The 22,938-nt window shown below is 44.2% G+C and overlaps 1 protein-coding gene across 1 annotated transcript in view; it reads left to right on the forward strand.

Moving 5' to 3' along the window:
* Positions 1-36: 36 nt before the first annotated feature.
* Positions 37-22,938, forward strand: part of GTSE1 (G2 and S-phase expressed 1) — a 43,242-nt gene continuing 20,340 nt past the window's right edge. The window contains exons 1-8 of the mRNA XM_068276312.1: positions 37-145; positions 4,397-4,446; positions 8,926-8,983; positions 11,444-12,101; positions 14,570-14,737; positions 17,671-17,809; positions 20,793-21,173; positions 21,285-21,357. Coding sequence (XP_068132413.1) covers positions 4,431-4,446; positions 8,926-8,983; positions 11,444-12,101; positions 14,570-14,737; positions 17,671-17,809; positions 20,793-21,173; positions 21,285-21,357 — 1,493 coding nt within the window. The 5' untranslated portion in view covers positions 37-145; positions 4,397-4,430. The remainder of the gene's footprint in view (positions 146-4,396; positions 4,447-8,925; positions 8,984-11,443; positions 12,102-14,569; positions 14,738-17,670; positions 17,810-20,792; positions 21,174-21,284; positions 21,358-22,938) is intronic.

A 22,938-nucleotide genomic window follows, 5' to 3' on the forward strand; every position in this document is an offset into this window, starting at 1 on the left:
AGCGACGCTTGTCACGTGCGGTATTCGGAGGTCAGAGGGAAGTTTGAATAGTGAAGCGGTTTGTGTTGTGTCCCCGCTGGACGGACGGGGGTGAGATCGGCTGTGTTTCTTCTCACCGTCCGTCGGTGTCCCGCCTATCCGCCAGGTAACTAACGCATATGCATTGTAGTGAGGCGTCTCTCTGAACTGTTTCTCCCAGTATCACATTTCCTATGGAAGAAAGAGGCAAGGTCGATCATGGCTGATAAGGATGCACCTTCGGAAACATTTGGTTGCCTAAAATATAACTTCTAAACCATTTTTGTTGTAGCCTAATATCCCACAGTAATCAGTTTGCTAAATACCCAGCGTTACCAAATATAAAAAACAATTCTTTACTGATTGTCTGGGGAGGCTGTAATAGGAAGAAAAAAACTTTACCCAACAGTATTGTAGCCAGTTGCCTTGCAGCCCTAGGTCACCAGCTTGGATCTCAGCCAGGGCACTATGTGCACTGAGTTTGTATGTTTTCCCAGTGTCTGTGGGTTTCCTTCGACATCCTTTTTCCCTCCCACATCTGAAAACCATGCAAACAAGTTAATTGGCTTTGCCCTAAATTGGTCCTAGACTACAATACATACACTACACTTTACATACATAGGCTACTTTACATACATAGGCTATGGTAGGGATTAGATTGTGAGCCCCTCTGAGGGATAATTAAGTGACAAGTCAATATACTCTATAAAGTGCTGCAGAAGATGTCAACGCTATATACATTAATATGCATTTCTGAATTGGATGTGGCACCTATACTATTGCAAAGTTACAGCCTTATTCCCTGCTTTGCATGGCTCTAGCAATTGTGTGCTAGGGGAAACTGCAGCATGCTTTTCAGTATTGCACTGGCAAGTGACTTGGATTGCATGCTGGTGTCTGAATAGACAGTGTTTCCCCATCTGGCTTGCATGTGGGGAAATGCTGCATATTTGTATATAGTGGAAACTGGCCCTACATAGATGGAAACCTCTAGAATGGTGCAGAGGTTTCCTGATCCATCCATGATCCTACTGATCTAGTGCAGGGTACCTTTGAGCATATCCAACAAGAGCAAGTTGGATATGTACATGTGGCTGCTGTCCCTTCCAGGTGTACATATTATTTTGGCGCTGCTCAGATTGGCGTGGGGAGAGCTGAATGGTGGCTTTCCCTGCTGCCGCTAAACTGAGGCGGTGTTAAATACTATTCCCCTCCGAGTTGTCGCAACTCGGAGGGAGATGTAATTCGGGGCCACCAGAGCCCCATATTACCACTACGCGGGGCACGCATCATAGCATTGCTGCTATGACGGCGCCCAGTTTCGGCACTCTGCTTTCAGAGCAGTGCGCTGAAATGAATTGATCTGCCTTTCAGGGCTGTGGAGTCAGTACAAACATCATCCAACTCCTCTGTTTATGAAACCTCTGACTCCTGGTACTCAAAATTGCTTTGACTCTGACCCTCTCATTTTTACAAAGGCTATGGATTTGGTTCAAAAATCATCCGACTTTTAAGTTTATTGAAACCTTTGACTCCAGGTATCCAAAATTGCTCTGACTCCACAACCCTGGTCTCCTCTGTCCAAGAGCAGTGTTCTCCCCAGGCTCTTTTAGCCGGGTGCTCCACCCGGCTAGTTTTGGTGACCACCCGGCTGTTATCAGCTCACCACCTCCTATGCTGTAAGCAGAGTTGCACACAGAAGCACCGGCTCTGCATTCTCATCCTGCCCCACCCAGCTACATTTTCATGCCACCCGGCTCGAAAAAAAATTCTGGGGAGAACACTGAAGAGTTTCTTTGTGCTACTGCACAGCCATATTTATGCATGTGCTGTGCGGCTGCTCTCCTACATGGAGAGCAGGGATGCTCCGCTTTGGGTGAAACCCAGATAGTTGCTATCTGGATTTTCACCCTCCTAATTACAATCAGCTGGGGGGGGGGTCAATCTTACCTCTCTGACGTTGTCTTCGGTCCGTCCCTCGGCGCCTCCCACTATGCGCTCCTATCCGGCGTCACGTGACTATACACTTCCTCCTTCAACCCGGAAGGAGGAAGTGTTTGTAATCACGTGACGCCGGATTAGGCCCGGTTCACACTTGCGGTTCTCTGCCAAACGGACCGGATGACCTGACCGGATCCGGACCGGAACCGTACGGTTCTGATCGGATCCGGTCAGGTTGCATCAGGTGTGCATCAGGATGCGATCCGGATCCGTTTGGCAAAAGAGTAGAAATAAAATAAAAATGTTGGGGTCTGGGAGGTCAGCAGAAGGTGGACCTGTGGAATCAGGCCCTCCGCTGTTTAGAACTCCCCTCCACCTCCGACATACTGCCAACATCTCCAGCACGTTAAACGTCACTGCTGCTCCACTCCAAAATGCTTGCCCATGTGTCCCCATCCAAAATCGCCGCTACAATACGCATAGGAAGTGGGGTAGAACATCCGGATTTTATAGCCAGTGTGTTGTGCGCTCTCCGGTTCTCATTGGTTTGTATTGGCCGGATGGTGACCAAAAAATAGCGCATGTTGGGTCTTACGCCGGAGTCCGGATCCGGTCCGGACGAAACGGACGCATGTGAACGGACGCATAGACTTTCATTGCTATGCCTTCCGTCCGTTCCGCATGCGGTCCGGCTCCGGCACGGCGATTCCGGACGGCGACCGCTAATGTGAACCGGGCCTTAGAGCGCATCGTGGGAGGTGCCGAGGGATGGACCGAAGAAGACGGCAGAGAGGTATGATTGACCCCCGCCCAGCCCGCACAGCTGATTGTAATTAGGAGGGTGAAAATCCAGATAGCAACTATCCGGGTTTCACCCGAAGTTGAGCATACCTGATGGAGAGGAGCGTGGACAAAAGAGGGTTTAGGCCAGTGGTGGTGTGGTCAAAGATGATGTGGCAAGCGCCTGGACCATCTAGAGTAGGGCTGTCAAATTCAATCGCAAAAGGGGCCAAGATCAGAAACACGGTCTTAGTTGTGGGCCGCATTGTTTATTAAAATTGAACAGGGATCACCGTATTTTATTAGTGGTCACCCTAAAAAACGTCAGCTGCAGTACCTGAATGTTGTCACTGCTCTGGTGTGCTCCTCTGGATGGAAAGGCAGCGTGCTCTTATCTGCAATGAAAGAAAGGAGAAAATGGTGAGCAGCAACCTGTGCTGTATATCCCAGCAAACCAGATACAGACACTTGTGTGGTTTTTGTGGGATACCCATGCCAGTGTATGGGGCTAGATTAGAGGGTGTGGCAGCTCCAAACTGCTAAGAGCTAGTTCACACTCTGCACTTGGAGCGCCGCTTGCCCGCGATCACATTTGGCTCGGCGATTTGCAGGCAAACTCAAGATTCTGTGCGATTTGCTCTTGTGATTTCCATTCAATAAAACTAGAATCACAACGCAATCGGCACCTGATACACTGCATGCAGCGTGTTTGCGATTGATTGAAATCGTAAACGCTGCAGTGGGAATGTATCCGTAGGGATGCATTAGTAGCATTGCTTTGCTGCGCTGAAAAATCACCAAGTGTGAACCAGCACTAACAGCTGTCTTGCTTAAAAAGCTTGCTTGCTCTTTCACAGATTTTGGCAGGAAGGGTAAAGACGCCATACTTTTAAATCCATGCTGCCAATGTGTGCAAACAGTAGACCTATATGACAAATCACAAGGGGAGAAGGGGTGCATGTATTGGGAGAAAAATGTGTGCAAGCCAAAAAAATGACGTGTGCGTACATACATCTGCAGTGACCTGCTATCTCAATGGAAATGTCAAAGATCAAACCGATATATTCATGCTGATTGGAAGCTCTTGAGAGTCACACAAATTGGTGTGGTGGGACTGGATTCGACACACGAGCCTTGTTTGAAACCTGTGATCTAGTGGCTTCACTCTTCTTAGGCAAGTATCTGTTTTTTAATGTTGCAAACTTCCTTTGGAGGGGTTGACCCCACAATGGCCCCAATTCACGAAGGGCAGTTGGGTAAAATAATTTAGGTCAGTAAAAGAGAGCATTCAGTATTTAATTTTTTTTTTTTCCAAATCCACTGACTTCCTGCATGTGGTAGAAGTTCAGCAATTTACTGAACAAACTTTCTTCAATTCTCTAAGCCCTGCTGTGGAGCAGGTCAGTGGTCAGGCAGGAATCTGTGTGTACATGAAACAGTAAAAACTTACAAATTAGATTTAACTATAAAATTGTGGGATAGCTAAAAGTCCTTTTTAGGAGAAGGATAGTGCTCTGTCCTTATATGCGGTCTTGATGGTAACTGCACTAGTATAACAGCATTGAGTACACATGGAAGGCACCATTGCTATTTACAGCTGTAAATATTTGTTTTAAACAATGCAATCTAACTTTAAAAATTAATTTTTTTTTTGTAGGTGCAAAGTTAAACGCAGTAAACCAGTTCCCATAATGAATAGTGCCAGCGGTAAGAATTTATTCCATGTATTTATTCTGTGTAGTCAACATATTTGAAAGATGAACTACAGTCATGAAACAAACAAAAAATCAGGCAGCAAGATGCCTATAGAGATATTAATGGAGGATAGCAGACAATGGCGGTAGCAATAAGGGGTTGCAGAGGTAGCGACCACATCGGGGCCATTTGGCTAGAGGGGCCCCAAAGAGAGAGATATATAACTCTCCTTCATTATCTGCTGTACTTGCATATCAGACTGTATGCACTCCATTATAAACCAAGATTGTAGCCAGAAAAATGGTAAGCTGCACACAGCAAAGACACTGTGGTGGGTGGCGGCAGCTGAAAATAGGGGTCTAGTGACTTGGTACATAGGGAATGTCTCTTCCTTACTAGTAGGTACCCAGCTGGGGAAATTGTAATTCTCATGAAGGAGTCCGCACACACACTTGAGGACAATGAATGTGAAGTTTTTTTTTTCGTTTAACACAAAATTTTATTAAGTGAATTCACAAAGCATAAACAGCTAAATCAAAAACATTGAGTGATCGCTATACATACGTAAATATATACACATATATAGGATTCTGTAAACAAGAGAGGTACATATATATCAGAGGTTATGATGTTTTATCGTCCTTCTAACAGTGTCGATTTCTATTTGTACCTTGGTGTTATAAACAGCCTTAAGGAGTGTTATTAACATTGTAAGGCAAAAGAGAAGGAGATTTATATTGAGAGAAAAATAAAACTTAGAGAGAATAAGGAGAAAATTAGAACTAGGAGGAAAAGGTCTATTTGTGTGGGTCTGTCTTTCCGTTTAGTAGTTGATGTTTAAGGTATACTTTCCTCAGGTCCCTGTTACCAATCAAACTTCCAATTCAATCATGGGGGCATATAGTTCAAGAAGTATGTTTCCCATGGATCCCATATTTTATCATAGGTGGTTTCTGAATCTCGTAATAGAGCTGTTAAAAACTCCATTAGCTTGGTCCATCTGATTTTAGCCATAATCTCGGGTGTTGTGGGACTACACAGACTGCGCCAGTTGGAGGCCAGAGAGAGTCTAGTGGCCGTGAGAATGAGTTATTAATCTCATGGTATATTTTTTGACTTTAGGGATAGGTTTGCCTAATAGCATATATATAGGATCCATGGGAATATGTATACCTGTTACTTTTAAGATCAGAGTCTGAATATCTGTCCATAGAGGTTGAATAGCTGGGCAAGACCAGAAGATATGCTCCAGGGAACCTATATGACCACACCCCCTCCAACAGGTATTAGACACATCATGATAAATCTTAGCTAATACTTCAGGAGTTCTATACCATCTGAATAATATTTTATAAATATTTTCTTTCACTTGTGTGCACATAGAAGTGTGTTTAGCGTTTCCCAGATAGAGGACCAGTCTTCTAGACTTATAGTTTGGTTCAGAGTTTGTTCCCATTTTGTCATATATGAGTGATTAGGTTTTGCAGAACCGGATTTATCAAGAAGCAAAATATAAATTGCTGATATAAGGCCTTTTTGATGCCCTTTATAATCACATAGACGTTCAAATGGAGTGTAAGTAGGTATAGGGTTATTGTCCTTGGAAAAGGATTTCAAAAAATGATAAATTTGATTGTATTCCATAGTGAGCTTAGCTGTGAATCGTACTTTCTCCTCTATTGCTTCTTTAGTTACAATTTTTCCTGTTCGTATGTCAATCCAATTGCTGAGTTTAGTGTATTGAAGGGTGAACCATCTGCCCATAAAATCCTCTGCCATACCTGGGATAAAGGCTGGGTTTCCTAGTATAGGGTAAAGTGGGGATAAGGGGGATCTAAGGTTGGCCGTTTTTGCGGTTGCCCGCCATATTTGCAGAGTGAATTTAATAGTAGGGAGTAATTGAGCAGTAGGGATCTTAGGCGGGGTCTGGGGCCAGATTAGAGCTGGTAATGATATTGGGAAAATACTCATTGCTTCAATAAAGCCCCATTTAGTGAATGTTTTGAGATCAGACCATTCAGAAAGTTGTCTTAAATGTGCTGCTTGGTAGTATAGTTTTAAGTTGGGTAATCCCAGACCTCCTTGTTCCCTGGATGCCATTAAAATAGTGGATTTAATTCTGGGTTTGGAGTTATTCCAAACAAATTTTAAGAAAGCACGTTGTAATATTTTAAACTGTAAGGGTGGTACTTGAATGGGAAGGGTCTCAAATAAATACAATAATCGTGGGAGGACATTCATTTTGAGGGAGTATATTCTGCCAATCCATGATATTTTATATGCCGTCCATTTGTGTAGGTCTGAGATTATAGATTGGATTAGAGATGGATAGTTTGCTTTATATAATGTAGAATAAGTTTGAGTCAGGTGAATACCCAGGTATTTGATAGCATGTGTCTTCCAGTTATAATGAAAAGTGTTTTGTAGGGTTTCGAGTAGGTTTTGTGGGATCTTGATAGGTAGTGCTTCAGTTTTTTCCTGATTGAGTTTAAAGCCTGAGATGGACTCAAAGTTCCGTAGTATAGTATGTAGGACAGGAAGTGTAGTGAGCGGCTGAGTCAGGGTTAGAAGGATGTCATCCGCGAAAAGCGAAATTTTATAATCTCGGGTTCCTTGCCTAACGCCCACAATATCCGGGTTCTGTCGTATTGCACAAGCGAGTGGTTCTATACTAAGAGCGAATAATAGAGGGGAGAGGGGGCATCCTTGCCGTGTACCGTTGAGGATAGGGAAAGGTGTTGGGGACGCAAAGGGTAATTTTACTGAGGTGGATGGAGAGGAATAGAGGAATCGTATTAAAGTTAGAAAGGGTCCATCGAACCCCTGATGTTCCATAACTCTGAAGAGGAATGGCCAAGATAATCTGTCAAAAGCCTTCTCTGCATCTAAACTCAGAAGCAGAGAAGGCTCTTTAGATCTATTCATTAATTCTATCAAGTTGATTGCCTTCCTTGTATTATCTCCTGCTTGGCGGCCCATTATAAAACCAACCTGGTCATTATTGATTAGGGATGTGAGGATTGGATTTAAGCGATTAGCTAGAACTTTGGTGATTATTTTAAGATCCGCATTAAGAAGTGATATTGGGCGGTAGCTTTGTGGAAGTTGTGGGTCCTTCCTTATGCTGGGAATACACGGTTCGTTTTTGCCTTCGTTTAAACCTTCGATTCGTTCGGTAAACGAATCGAGTGTTGAAAACGTATGTGAAAATAGTCATAATCTCATTATAGTTTCGATTAATAGACCCCAAAAACGAACGACTAGTGATCGAACATGTTTGATATTATCTCTCTTTATCCATCTAATCGAGCCATTGGTAGGCTTGATGGCTGTTCAGATCGATTATATATTCGTTTATGCTAGTCCGTCCCTGTAAAAAGGGATTTTCGTTTCGTTTCTTTGCAGCCTTCGATCATTGGAAAACGAAACCATCAGAATCGAAAAAAAAACGAAACCGTGGGTGGTGATATTAACCGTATGACCGATTATTTCGGGATCGAAAAGGACAAAAGGCACAATCGAAACAAAGGTTTAAACGAAGGCAAAAACGAACCGTGTATTCCCAGCATAAGGGATCATGGTGATTAAGGAGCTTAAAAATGAGTTGGGGGCAATTTTCCCTTCCATAAGTGTGTTAGCTAAGAGGGTCAGATAGGGAGCTAAGATGAATTTAAACTTTTTGTAGTAGGAATATGGTAGGCCATCGGGGCCAGGGGCCTTAGAAGAAGGGAATGTGAAGTTTTAATGTCCCATCACATACATGTGCACAAGTCTGACCTGCATAGGCCGACGATCGTTTCGGGGCCACCCAGGGTCCCCTTTATCAAGGCAGACAGCAGAATAGACATATCTATCTATCATCTATCTCGGGGAAATGGGTGTAGGCCCAAGATGTTCAGTGCTCTCTGCAGAGGGGCATTAATTGGGGTTGGCACTGTTGTGCTTTCTGAGCTGCAGTACTGCCCTAGGAGGGGTTCCTGCCTGTTTAGAACAGCCATAGAAACACCTCTAAACCCTAAAACTTTTAGGGTAAGTTTCCACTAGAAGCATGTGAGTTTGCTTGCTATTTTTGGGATGTGCAACCGCATGTAAATTTCTATACATATGCATCAGTTTTTACATGCACATTTCCATGCGCAATTGCAATTTTTTCCATTTCTATTGACAATGCAAAAACAGATTTTGAAAATTGCACGTGACGTCCAGAAAATTGTGGCACTGCTGTCCAGATTTTTCTTGGATGGGAATTTCACATCTAATGTAAACCGGTCCATTGAAATGCATTGCTGTGTGAATTCGTGTGCAGTAAATCCACACTAATTTGCAACTAGTGGAAATGGGCCCTTATTGTTCCAACCGAAGACAGCTAAAAAAGTGGATGTCCGGAAACTTTATGAGCAATTTTAAAAATGGCATAATTGCACTCCAGCTTGAGCTGTTTTTCTTTTCCCCATGGTTTTTAATGCAGCTTAACTTTTTTTTTACTTCTAGATTTCACCCTTCTGGCCGATGAGCAGTTTGATTTTGATATATCCTTATCACCTGCGAGGTAATGTAACGAGGACAGTTTTTAGTTTCTGCATATTGTTAGTTACTACAAATTGGAGTACTTCAAACCTCTATAGGTAAAGTGATAAAGTACCCTGATTTGGGGGGGGAAATCACTGAATGAAGCCCATGTTGTGGTGGCGGTTCCCCTATTGTCACCACACCCGGTTCTCTGAGGACGGAAGAAGCTTCATTAGGAGAGGCTTCCCCCTCTCAAGGTAAGTATCTGTTAGTTTCATCAAAAAATATCTGGTTTACTTTAGAGACTCTGAAGCAAGTCTAAATTCACTTTTTTAACTTGTAGCCATGTTAAGCACTATAAGCCTTGCTAAACCGCCGCTATCGCACGGCAAAATGAGGGGTTTATACCTCCCAAATCCCCTCTGCAAAATCCACTACTTTCTTGGTTGTGGATTTTGCTGCTCATGGAGACAGAGCTTTCAGCTGCAGTTCTGCCTCCATGCGTGTCAATCGCCGTGCGGATCTCTGCCTATCCCCCTCCCCTCTCTGTGAAGGAAGATTGAGAGGGGCGGGAATAAACACGCCAAGAGGCAGAGCTACAGCCATAAGCTCTGCCTCTATGAGGAAGCGGTCCCCGGACACAGCAGAGGGGATTTGGGGGGGTATAAACCCCTCATTTTGCCGCAGGATAGCAGCGGTTAGCAGGGCTTATAGTGCTTAACATGACTACAAGTTTAATATGAATTTACTCACTTCAGTCTCTTTAAACAGTGGAAATCCTTGTCTGTTAAAGTTGAAGTCTGAATGTATATATTGCTTTCATGCCATATACATTTACAATATTTTTTTGCCGTAAAAATATATTTTATTAAACATCCTTGGAGCTTCTATTGCATTTCTCTGCCTAGTAGGGAATCTGTCTGCCTCCCAGAAGCATTGTGGAAGAATAAAACTACTTCTAGCATGTAAATTACCATTGCAGAATATTGTTAGGTTTTTTTTGTCTAATTCTAGTACAAAGCAGGTTCACTTCAATAAGTATAACATAGCTTCAGGCCTGGAACCCATTTCAAAACTATCGCTAATCGCAATTGCTAGTGTTTTGTATGAGTGGTTTGTAAGCGATTTCATGAACATTTTCTGGGGTTTTTGGTAGCGTTTTTAAAAAGTACGCGTTTTGGTAGCGATTAGCGTTAACTCTGATTTGGTAATTTCAAAACTCTAGCAAAATCGCTCTGTGCAGGTTTTGAGTGATTACGCCAGTGTTTATATACTTTACACTGCAGAAACGCTAACCGCAAAAAATGCTGCGTGTCCTGCATTTTGCGATATGGTAATCGCAATCACTCCAGTGGAATTTGGCCCATCCATTAACATTAGCTGAGCGTTAAGGGAAATCGCTAGCGGTTTGAATCGCTCCCTAAACTCTCAGAAAATTGCTCTAGTGGGTTTGAGCCCTCACATTGGGTTGCTGTATAATGTTGATCCCTGGCCACCACTAAGGCAATCTGCTGGAGTTTGAGGGCTCGTTCCCACTATCGCGAATCTGCATGCGTCCAACGCATGCAGATCCGCACATGTAATGCAAGTGGATGGGCCTGTTTCCACTGTAGCGTTGTTGAGGTGCGTTTTTTTCAGCGTGAAAAAAACGCACAAAAGAGCCAACGATTTCGCCTGCGTCGGGAATCCGTGTGAATCGCCGCTAATGTATTTAATAGTAAAAACGCATGCGTTTGTTACATGCGTTTTTACCCGCGATTTCGCGTGCGATTTCGCACCTTTTTCAGTTTTATTTAGCCCTGGCAGTGTCATGGTTAATTTCGCATGGCACCCTGCCATGCGAAATCGCATGCGAAATCGCGGGTAAAAACGCATGCGGAAACTCATCCGCATGCGTTTTTACAAGCGTCGGAATGCGGCCGAAATCGCGTCACAACAGTGGGAACGAGCCCTGAGAAACAAGCTGTTCGTCAGCCTCCCTCTAGTGGTACAAAGTGTTGAGCTACGCATAGCCTGTGCCCCCCGCTGGCAACGCAGCCAGCAAGTTGTGCTTGTAATTTCAATCACTAATGGCAGAGCTATGTGTAGCTCAACACTTGTCTGGCACGCGGGCAGAGCAGGGATACATGAACTCGTACCAAATGACACTTAACATGTCTGGTCTCCCTAGAATTTTTTTCTGTTGCCAGGTGGCATGAAATGAATGGAATCTCTGCCACATCAGAGAGAAATATAAGTGCCGTGCATCTGACAGGTTCCTGGGCAAACCTACCTTTTCTGAATAGGAATAATGCAGTAGCATGAGTTGTCTTTGCTTATCAGTTAGGGTGCACATGGGTTTTGTCACAATTTTTACCATGCATTAATGAATGACTGACAGAAAGGAGTGGGGGTGTAACAGGTTGCAAGGAAGGGGAGCCTTTAATGTGGTTGTGTAATTTGCCCTTATTGCAGTCCTCTCTAGATTAACTAATCCATTCTTACTGCTTTTTTCCATTAGTGCTAAAGAAGACCATGAAGAGTGTGACGATGAGGTGTTCATTGGGCCAGTAAAACATAAAGAAAAATGTGTCCGTGCTGCTATTCAGTTACAAGAATTGGAGCCACAAATGTCTACTGGAAAACATGACCAGGCGGTTTGGAGCCCTCTAAGTGGAGATAAATTTGTTGAGATCTTCAAAGAAGCTCATCTCCTAGCACTACAACTGGAATGTTCCACAAATGAGGACAAAAAAGAGGATCAAACACAGACTGCTTCATGCCCAGTGGTTGAGAAATTTGTGCAGGAGTCTAAATCAAAATTAAAACTTTTGGATATATTAAATGAAGTCCCTAAAACCCCAGTAGCTATTAAAAGAGAGACCTATTGTATACAGGACAGCCCAATGCACCAACTTCCACCAGCAATTCAGCACCAGATGTCTTCAGCTAAGAAAGATGTTGAAAAGCCTCAGAAGTCACACTCTTTCACCAGCCCGTTGAAAGTATCTAAAGTAATGAAATGTGTGCCAGTCTCCCCTCTTTCACAAAAGACTAAAGCCCCACAGGTGAAGAGTGCTGTTCCACTGCCTGGCACTAATAAAACTGTTAGTAGACTACAGTCCTCTATGAAGGCACCTGCTGTGCAAACCAAGACTAACCGGCTAACTGTAGAACGGGTATGTAGTTTCCTACAAAGCACTAAATAACTGGCTAGCATATATTATGTTTTTAATGTGAAGATGTCTAGGACTAGGATGATTTTGCTGGGAAACTAACATTTGTAAATCACTTTGTATTTCTAAATGTAAATTAATGCCATTCTCTGCATTAGAGACCTACTGTGGTGTTCTCCCCAGAATTTTCTCCCAGCTGGGTTGCATGAAAAAGCAACTGGGTGAGCCATAATGGGGGAATGCAGCTCTGCTTACAGCCTAGGAGGTGGATGAGGTGAACCTATGACAGCTGGGTGCTTACAAAAATTAGCTGGGTGGAGAACCCGCCTTAAAGAGCCTGGGGAGAACACTGTACTAAAACACTTAGAAAAATGTCTATTTTGCATCGTGGTTTTGGCCCTGAAGAAACTAGTTACAACTAAGAATGGTGGGAGAATAGAGGGAACTAGTAAGTAAATGAAGAAAGCCTTGTTTTTGAGCAATCAGTTGATGGCGCCTGCGTGGCCCTGGTCTCTAAAAACCCTAATCGGGGTTGGTTAGCTTGGATTCAATTTTATGGGTAATGCTTCCATAGCTCAACTATGGCAATGTGGCATACCCAAACAAAAAACAATTCTACCTAGGGAATTGCATCTGAGGCCCAAACTAGGCAGGACACGGACCTCCCTCAGAAAGTAGCCCCAGTTGCCTGACCCTGTTGAATCCACACCTACAGTATTTCCAGCCCCAACACCTCCCAAGCATGCAAAACCGTACACTCCGGCTGAAGTCAGATTGAACCAGCTGCATGTCTGCCTCAGGCGCACATCTCAACTGCCACTGCAGCCCAATATATCAGCGGGAGCTTCCAACAGCATCTCCCAGAACGAAACACCCATATCGCCTCCTCCTGGGCTCCCGCAAATGCAGCATCTGAAGCTTGCTCCACCCTCTTACTTATTTCTATTCGTAGCTGGGTAATTCCTTCACGCAACACACAAATGTTCCCCTGAAAAACCAAATGGCTTTGACAACCCCGTACTGTATGAAACCAATTCTGCACAACTCGGCGACTTTTTTTTTTTTTTTTTTCTTCTAGACAATGTGTGTACGTTCAGGGATCTTTTATTAAATTTAATTCTACTCACAAAGCTTAACTATTTAATTCTTCATAGATCACTACCCTGCTTCCCTTTGCTTTATTTTAGGGTTTGAAAGAAAAAAAATACTATACGGAGTCAGCAAGATGGTCCCTGGGACTATTTTTGTCGTCCAGATTTTTCCCGACTTAACTCCATTGTTTCTCTCTCCCTCCCTCTTAATCGTTATCATCATTATCACCCCCCAGGAAAAAAAGTTAATCTTTTCTATCCAGGCTGCAAATCTTGGAATCTCCCCTCCCTTCCAGCTATCCAAAATCACTACTTTAGCAATTATCGTCCCCATTCCTTTAATCAGTCTTTCTTCGTCTGTAACTTTGGGATCAGAGATTCCCTAATTTGCCGTCTCCATGGTCTGTTCAGTTTTCCCCTCCAATTTTTTTCCTTCAAGGATTTCTCAAACAGGGACAGTTCCACCAAACTCAGGTAAGTTTAAACTGGATTTGTTCATTGACTTTAGCTTTCCTGTAACCCTTTATCCATGAGGCTGGTATAGCCAGAATGTGGAACCTGGACAGTGTGGGGCTCTGCCTCCTGAGCTATAGCAGCCTATCTATCTAGGTATCTAGGGGTGACATGACACCCCCTCCCCAGGTTTAAATGGTTATAGGAGTTCTAATGTGCAACTGGGCACCAGGAAAAAAATGAACCTCATCATATTGGATGTTTGTAATGGAGTGTGGCCTTGGCGTGAGCCTTACTACTTGTCTACGGGGTGCTGCTCCTCTGGCCCCGGTTCGTATGGGATCCGCCATGTTCTTTGGATAAAGACTAACTGCTGGATTTTCAACTTCCTGGCAGTGTCTTGGGTGCCGCAATGCATCCTGGGAGATGTCTGTGGATACCAGAACATCTTTGTGCTTTAATCTACAGACTAAATCTCCTGGCGTGCATTGTGGCATGTGAGGCTGCCAGGAAGTCGAAAATTCAGCAGCTGTGGTCTCTCCACAAAAGAACAAGGCGGTTATCATATGGGCCAGAGGAGCAGCACCCTGTAGGTAAGCAGTGAGGAAAATCACCCCACCACAACTGCACATTCCATTACGAACCTCCCTTATGGGAGTCATGTTTTGGAGGAAAGGGAACCGCACATGAAAAATATAATGGCTGTGTATTCACATCAGCACAATAAACCTTATATTTTATACTTTGAGTGTGAAAGAGCCCGGAGTGTGTCCACAGGTTGACTTTCAAAGCTTGATAGTCAAGTCACACCCTCCTTGTAAACCTCTAGTCTCTCACAAATATGGTTGCTAATGATGTTTGAATACTCTATTTTTGAGTGCCTAAGTGTATATGACTATCTGGTGTTATAGTTATTTTTCCTTTCAGCCTAAACTTGGCAAAACCAGTCCACAAGTCAGGAGGAATCTGAGCAGCATGGGCTCCACAGAGGACTTGCTTTCTGGCAATTCCAGCATTGCATCTGATATCAGTGATTCTTCTTTCAATAGCAGCTCTGTGATGCACGGTAAAAAGGCTCTGCCGGTACCTAACAAGGTAATTTCCAGTGACCTTTCCTCGCTCTATGCAAGTAGTCATGGTTAATTGTTGCTTGAAAAAGTGCTGGGCAAGAAGTTAATACTTTACTATATAGCTTAGCTTGTTTTGTTTTTGTTAGCTGTTTGGGTTAGCCTAGCTTGCAGCAGAAATTCAAGCATGGCATAAAAACCACCCATAAAGATTAAACCACACTTTTTTTCTTTTCCTCTACCTTCGATAGTCTTTGCTCCTCCATCTTTCCTCCTCATGTTGCTTCCCATCCATAGCTGTGGGAGACATCTGTAAAACTCCATCGCATGTATTTTTAAGATTACTGCAATGTCCTGTCGTTTTTGGTAACCAGGACAATTGGGGATGGCTCACACTTGGCTTGCTTTGTTCTGTGGACAATTTTTAGTGTTTTCTGCATACATCAGAATGGGAATAGCTCCCAAAGTTGATTGCAAGCAACAACATTCTGTATTAGACATGTTCACCAACTTTGAGGTTCCCTTCGTAGAAAGGGGTCCCTGCTCTAGTTATACCAGTCAGCAAGCAAACCTTTCATGCTCATAAACCTGGGATTCAGGGAGCGACAAACTGCACTACTTACAAATAGTGTATGCTGGCATAGGTGCAAGAGCGCTGCAGCCAGACCATAATAGGTGCTAAAACACAAAGGACAGCTATCCTTTCTTGTGTCTTGCATTGAATAACATGGACTGTCACATCTGCAGAGTTTCTGCATGCGGGAAAACCGTATGCGATTTCCCCCAAGTGAGATCCCGGCCACATAAGTGAAGCGGAAGACTGATGGGCGTCCTACCGGAGAGTGACTTTTTGCCTAGAAATCCACTTTACGGGAAATGGGAATTAACTCAAAGCACATCCTGGAAAAGTTGTGTATTGCTTATTGGTGTAGTACAAAAGAGCAGATCCACATCACAAAGATATAGGCACTGTGCACCTCCAGTCTCTGCTTCTGCTTTGACTAGGTAGTGCAGCAGAGCCCTCCTGTCCTGCGCTCTTTCAAATGGCTAGATAATCTAAGCATTACAGTGTTCTCCCCAGGCTCTTTTAGCCGGGTGCTCCAACCGGCTAGATTTGGTGACCACCCCCATCGGCTCACCTCCTCCTATGCTGAAATTGCCCTGCATTTTCATCTCGACCCACCCGGCTACTTTTTCATGCCACCCGGCTTTTATTTCATGGCACCCGGCTGGAAAAAAATTCTGGGGAGAACACTGCATTATTATTCACCACACATCAGATATGTGCAGAAATAAGACTTTGGTAGGGATAATGTAATAAAACCAGCCACTTTTTACTGTTCTACTGTTGCAAATGAGATTCTACAAACTGCTGGTCATTCTAAAAAAGTTTCAGAATGATCTGTTAAACTGCAACTGCATATACAGCTGCCTGCATATTAAGCAAGGACTGCTTCCATTATATTAGTTTTGAGTGTTCTTGTGTGACCATTGTATACCTGTTAGGTCAATACATACATTCAGTTATACAAAGGATGACAGATGAAACAAGGATATACATCATAGGACAAAGTTATACAAGGCAAATGGTACAAAATACATGATCATGCAATTTTGGGCTGGTTAGGTAGGCCCAGTAATATAAGTACGAGATTGTCATAGGAAAGGGGAACATGATCCTGTAGAAAACGCTAGGAAAGGGAGGACCCTGCCAAAGGCTTACAATTTAAGGGATTACAATCTAAGGAATCTACTTGATTTGTTTTGGCCTTAAGCCCCATCTACACGATGGGACATTGCAGCGATCAGGCGGCTCGATTAGCCTCCGGATCGCCTCTTCCGCCTGCCCGCCGCGTCCCCGCCGGCATCGATACCCGCTCGTCCCTGCGCCGCTTATCTTCCGCTCGATTCCCTGCCATTGTCCCCTAGCGGGGAGCGAGCAGGGAATCGGCGGAAGCAAGATCCGTCCTGTCGGATCTTATCAATCGAGCCGCATCAGCGGCTCGATTGATAAGGAGCATCGCGGCCGCATCTACGCGTGTAGATGCGGCTTTAGGGCGCGTACACACATCCAATGATGGGCCAGGTTTATCACTATATCCATGTAGTATGAACGCTTAGCTACACAATCTGTTCATAGTCAAATTCTTTTGGCCCTTATGCTACTTGGAAGTAGTAAAATTGGCCAGTCAAAACTGGAAGCTAGTGTGGTTAAAGTGACGCACTAGTCTGCTTGACCTGCAGACTAGTATGCACATCCCTAGTGTCATTACACACTAGTACAGATTGAGGAGAAAATAAAAGGACTGTCATCTGTCACACACTGTCCCGTCAAAAGGACATCTTCCTACTCCAAACTGCATTTATTCATCAATGGGCTTTTTACCAAGTAGTATACAGAGGTCTGCTGTGCAAAGTTCCTGTGCCTCATCCAGTCACACGTTTCTGCAATTGGGTGGGGTCAGCACTTGATTCTGTAGTGGTGGTCTGTAAACTACTAGTGTCCATCCAGGATAGGAAGTTTTTTTTTTTTGCTGGGATTTGTTAGATTAAAGTTGACCTGAACTAAGAACTTCCCCTCTGCTCTAAAAGATTAGCAACAACATAACCTTTCTATAAAAATTATTTTTGTTACAGCTGATACAAATCCTGCAATAAATCTGCAGCGTTTACTTCCTGCTTTCATGGATGCAGACATATTAACATCTTGTTTTTACCAATTAGCTACTCTTTGGCAGTCAGATGACACAGCTGTGAGATCAAATTACAACTTGTGATTAGTCCAACATAATTAGACAGGCTAAACTCTCTAAATACAAACATTTCTCTGTTTTTCTTTTTGTCCTGTGCAGAAGTTCGGGTCCACTTTATGGCAAAGTTGTCTGTTGCCTTCATTTGTGATATTCCAGATATAAATGATTTTCTGCTGTTGAGTGTTTTTTGTTTGGTTGCTTTTATTAGATTAATATGAGCAAAGCACAGTTTAAAACTCCATCCGCTGTTGGCAGTCTCAGGAGGAATACCTCATCTTCATCATCTTCACGTTCCAGCATCAACACCAGCTTGAACTCCAGCATGTCCATCTCCCCACCTGCCAGTGGTAAGCTCCTACATAAACCTCCTGATTGATATACGCCTCAGATTAAGGGCCTGTTTCCACTATCGCAAATCTGCATGCCTTTTCTGCATGCAGATTCGCACAACCAATACAACTTAATTAGCCGGTTTTCACTTGTCAGGAAAACAGCGTTTTTCTGTGCAGGAAAAATCTGCACAGAAGAGCCATCAGAATCGCATACAATGTAGTTAAAAGGAAATTCGCATGCGTTTTCAGATGTAAATTCACGTACGTTTTCGCCTAAAATCAATGTAAAAGCGCATAGGCACTGACATGGTTAAATTTGCATACTTAAAAAAAAAAGCGAGAATGTACGAGAATTCGCATCTGCATGCAAATTAGTTTTCCGCATTGAATTTGCACCGCACAAGTGGAAACGGGCCCTTAACCATTTAACGGCAATGTATCGTATTAAAACGTCATGCTTTTACCTGTTAATGGCAACATGACGTTTTAATACGTCGCACGTTCCCGCCGCCGCTCCGCACGTGTGCGCGCCGCTACCGCCGCCATTACCGTCGGGATCACGAGCTGAGTGATTGGGGAAGAGGACCGAACGGTCCTCTAGCCAATCGCACTGCCTGGAGTGAATGGACGCGACCGCAAACAGCGGCCGCGTCCATTCACAAACACAGGAACTGTTACAGTTTAACCTCCCTGCCGGTTATCCCGAGCTCAGCTCGGGGTAACCTGCCGCGGAGGATTCCTCAGGCCCTGCTGGGCGGATTTGCATAATTTTTTTTTTTTTTTTTTTGTTACACGCAGCTAGCACTTTGCTAGCTGCGTGTAACTTACGATCGCCTCCGCGCCGATTCGCCGCACCCCGCCGCATCAGAGGGTGCCCCCCCCGAGACCCGTGCGCTGCCTGGCCAATCAGTGCCAGGCAGCGTCGAGGGGTGGTTCGGGACTCCCTCTGACGTCACGACGTCGATGAGCGACGGGGGAAGCCCTCCTGGAAATTCCGTTCAGAACGGGATTTCCGGATGGGTATATGCGGCGATCGGCGCATTCGGGGGGACGCCGCAGGGAGGGGGGAAGCATGTAGCTAGCGCTAGGCTAGCTACATGCTAAAAAAAAAAAAAAAAAAAGCCAAAAAACACCCTCCCTGCCGTGCGCAGCAATTTTTTATAACGGCAGGGAGGTTAATAAAGTGTGGAAAAAAAAAAAAGTGATCACTTCCTATACGGGAGTGTTCACTAGCGCCATCTTGTGGCCAAAAAGTATATTACACATACATATACAAGTACACACACACTATTAATAAAATTACACTTCCAACCCCCCCCCCCCCCCCAAAAAAAAACACTTGTAAATAAAAATCAGCTTAAAATAAATAAATAAATAGTTGCCTTAGGGACTCGGCTTTTTTTAATCTATATTTTATTTTATGGGGGAAAATTAATTTTAATTTATTATATAGGGGCTTGTAATTAAGGCCAGAACAAAAAACAAAACAGAAAAATAACACCTATATTTCAAAATAATTGTCGCCATACATTGTGATAGGGACATCATTTAAACGGTTTAATAATTGAGACAACTGGGTAAATGTTTGTTTTAACCACACGAGAATGTTTAATTTTAAAACTATAATGGCTGAAAAAGAAATAATTATTTTTTTCATTTTTTTTGTTTTTTTCCCATTAAAACGCATTTAGGATAAAAAAATTCTTAGCAAAATGTACTACCCACAGAAAGCCTAATTGGTGGCGAAAAAAACGAGGTATAGATCGTTTTCTTGTGATAAGCAGTATTAAAGTTATTAGGGAATAAAAGGGAGGAGCACGGCAAGTGAAAATTGCTCTTAAGCTTTTTTTTTTTTTTTTTTTTTTTTTTTTTTTTTTTTTTTGATTGCTCCATTTTCTTAACCCTCCTGGCGGTTAATTGTTTTTGCCAAAAAGGCAAAAATCCTTTTTTTTTTTTTTTTTTTTTTGTTTCATGTAAAGCTACCAGAGTGGTAGCTACATGAAACACCACTAGAGGGCGCATGTGTCCCTCTAGTGCGAACGTCGCCGGCATCAATAGCAAACAGGGGAACGCGTATATAACGCGTTCCCCTGTTTGGCTTCTCCTGTCGCCATGGCGACGATCGGAATGACGTCATGGACGTCAGCCGACGTCCTGACGTCAGACGCCTCCGATCCAGCCCATAGCGCTGCCCGGAACTCATTGGTCTGGGCAGCGCAGGGCTCTGGCGGGGGGGCCCTCTTGCACCGCTGCGTGCGGGCGATCGCCGCAGAGCGGCGGCGATCAAGCTGTACGCGCGGCTAGCAAAGTGCTAGCTGCGCGTACAGCATTTTAAATGAAGAAAATCGCCCCACCAGGGGCTGAGATATCTTCCTGCGCGGCATAGCCCGAGCTCAGCTTACCGCCAGGAAGGTTAAAGTGAACCTTAAGCCAGGATCGTTTTTCAAAATGAAGATATTACCTTAATCTTCTTTCCCAGCCCTGCAATTTCGCTTGTGTAGCGCAGCTCTGGAGCCTTTAGTTACGTTGTTACCGGCAGGGTGATTAATTATAATTTATTCAAAATGGCGCTGCTGGTCGGAACTATTTCCGAGTCAGCCAGCGCTTGTTAGCTTCCTGCGTCTCCTAGCTACGCTCGCTCATGCACTGCTTGTATGCAATGCAAATCGCGCCGTGCGCGCGCACGCTTCCAATGTTCAGGCACTCGCACAGCTCAGTACAGGCAGCGGCACCGGCGGCAGAAGGACCCAGCGAGGAAGGAATGATTTATGTGTTTACTATCCGGGGTCAGGCGCCGACAGGGCTGGCTGTCAGGGCGGATTTATGGGAAACAGAGGACCAGATAAGAAAACAAATGCTGCGGTAAGACTCTTATCTGGCTCCTCTACTGTGCACACTGTCGGGTTTAAAAAAAAAAAAAAAAAAAGTTGTCTTAAGTGCCTCTTTAAATGCACACTTTCTTAAAATAGTGCTTTAAAGAATTTGTTTTTTCTTCCAGCCAAGCTGAATGAATCGAACACTACTCTGAACGCTTCAGTGAGCAACTCAAAACTGAAGCCAAATACAGGAAAGCTTGCACCTGTCCGTCAATCTAGAGTGGGCTCTTTAACAAAGATGGCCAACGCGGACCTATTAAAGAACCATTTAAAGCCATGCACAGCAACAAAAGCTAATAGTAATAAGTCTGCTTCAGTGTCTGTGGCCCAGCCACAGACACCTGCTGGTAAAATGCAGAGGCAGACATCCGCACCTAATCTGCATAGACTTCCTCCTCTTTCTGCAAGACCAGAAAGTGCAGTGAAAACCGCAGCTGGAAAACCTCTAGCTAGAGTCATGCCTACTCCAACAAGCAGACTAAAGCTACCACAAAAACCAGAAGGTAAGGGCTAACCTACACTGCTAAACGCATGTAGAATGAAATTCCAGTATGCAGAATAGTCTGTTGCTTTAACGGTTACTCAAGAATTTGCTTTGTATTTTTCTGATATAGGACTATCTCCTGACCGCACACTAGGAAAGACCCTGAAACCTATGCGATTACTGTCATGTGGTGATATTGGAAGGTAATGGAAATCTCTATACTCAGTAGGTCCAATAAAAGTATAGTAGCCTGTTTATGAAAACCTTTTCTGGGAGCAAACAAGTGTTAGGGCTCATTCAGACTATGCGTGCTGCCGTGCGCATTTTGGCAGCGTGCATAGTGTGCGACACGCAACAAAGGTAGAAGGGCATAGATACGCTATCGTGCTGCTGCATGCATTTTCGAGAATCGCAGCGCAGATCCCATTCATTGTTAAGAAAATCTGTAATGAAAAAAACTACCCGGGGGGGTACTCGGGTGGGGGAAGCCTCCGGATCCTATTGAGGCTTGCCCTATCCTCCTCTGTCCCTCGGCAGCGGTGAAAATCCTCCCGGAGCGGTGGCGATGTGAATATTTACCTTTTTGGCTCCAGCGCAGGCGCAGTATCCGCTCTTCCCACGGAGATGGGGGGGAAAATAGATCGGCTAATTTTGCCTGTCAGCCGCAACAGCGCCCCCGCTGGAGCCTGAAAAAGTTAATATTGCACAGGCTGTCGGATTTGTCGCCTGTGCGCTCCTGCAGGGAGACCGCCATGGGACACAGGAGGACGGGGGAAGCCTCGATAGGGTCCAGAGGCTTCCTCCTACTGAGGGGAGTAACCTCCAGGGGAATTTTTTTACAGTACAGGTTTTCTTTAAGTCCTAATAGCTAGGTTCTCAACACGTGTTTCACATACCCCTGAATAAACTTGGGTTGGTTTTAGGCGGTACTAACTTTTCATAGTCAATCTATTACAGGGCGTTAAGATTTAACACACTCCCACTCTCTCTCACACACTCACTCACTTTGTTGCTATCTCTGAGGTAAACAGAGGGGAGAGGAATTCCCTGTTCAAAATGTCTGCCAGGGGTGTTCCTGCAGGGTTTCCAGAGCTGCTGTTGGGCAGCTCTCTCCCCCTGGCCATGCCCCCTGCCGCTCCTCCGCCTCCCTGCACGCTATGTGAGAGACTATCTCTGTGCTGCGTCGTGACCTAGAGGTCACTAAAGTGATTGTGAACCATTGCGGGGAGTGGTGATTTTTGTGGCTACCTGATCCATTCAGCCCCTGGATCAGGTAGCCTACTTTTTTATTTTTTAAAAAGCCCACCTCAGGCTCTTTTTAAAGGCATAACGGTTTAAATGTTTGAAAAGCATTAACACACAAATGGTGAGTACATCTAGCACACAAGACTTTGATTTAATATTTGGATAAAATGTAAGATTATGGCATTATTAATTGGGGTCCCAGTTGTGGAACATGAACCAGAATTTATTTCCTGCAGACCTGACATACTGTACTAGTATTTCTTTAAGCATCTATTTAATAGCATGGTACCCCATTAGCTCTGTTATAGAACTGGGCATTCATTAAAGGACCCCTGAAGTGGGAGAAATATGGAGGGTGATATATTAATTTCCTTTTAAACAATGCAAATTCCCTGGCATTCCTGCTGAACCTCTAATGCCCTTACCGTGTGTGCGTGTGTGTGTGCGCGTGTGTGCGTGTGCGTGTGTGCGTGTGTGCGTGTGTGTGCGTGTGCGTGTGTGTGTGTGTGTGTGTGTGTTCAATAGCTGGCGTAGCTTAT

The sequence above is a fragment of the Hyperolius riggenbachi genome, chromosome 3 (genome assembly GCF_040937935.1).
Source record: "Hyperolius riggenbachi isolate aHypRig1 chromosome 3, aHypRig1.pri, whole genome shotgun sequence".
NCBI classification, from domain to species: Eukaryota; Metazoa; Chordata; class Amphibia; order Anura; family Hyperoliidae; genus Hyperolius; species Hyperolius riggenbachi.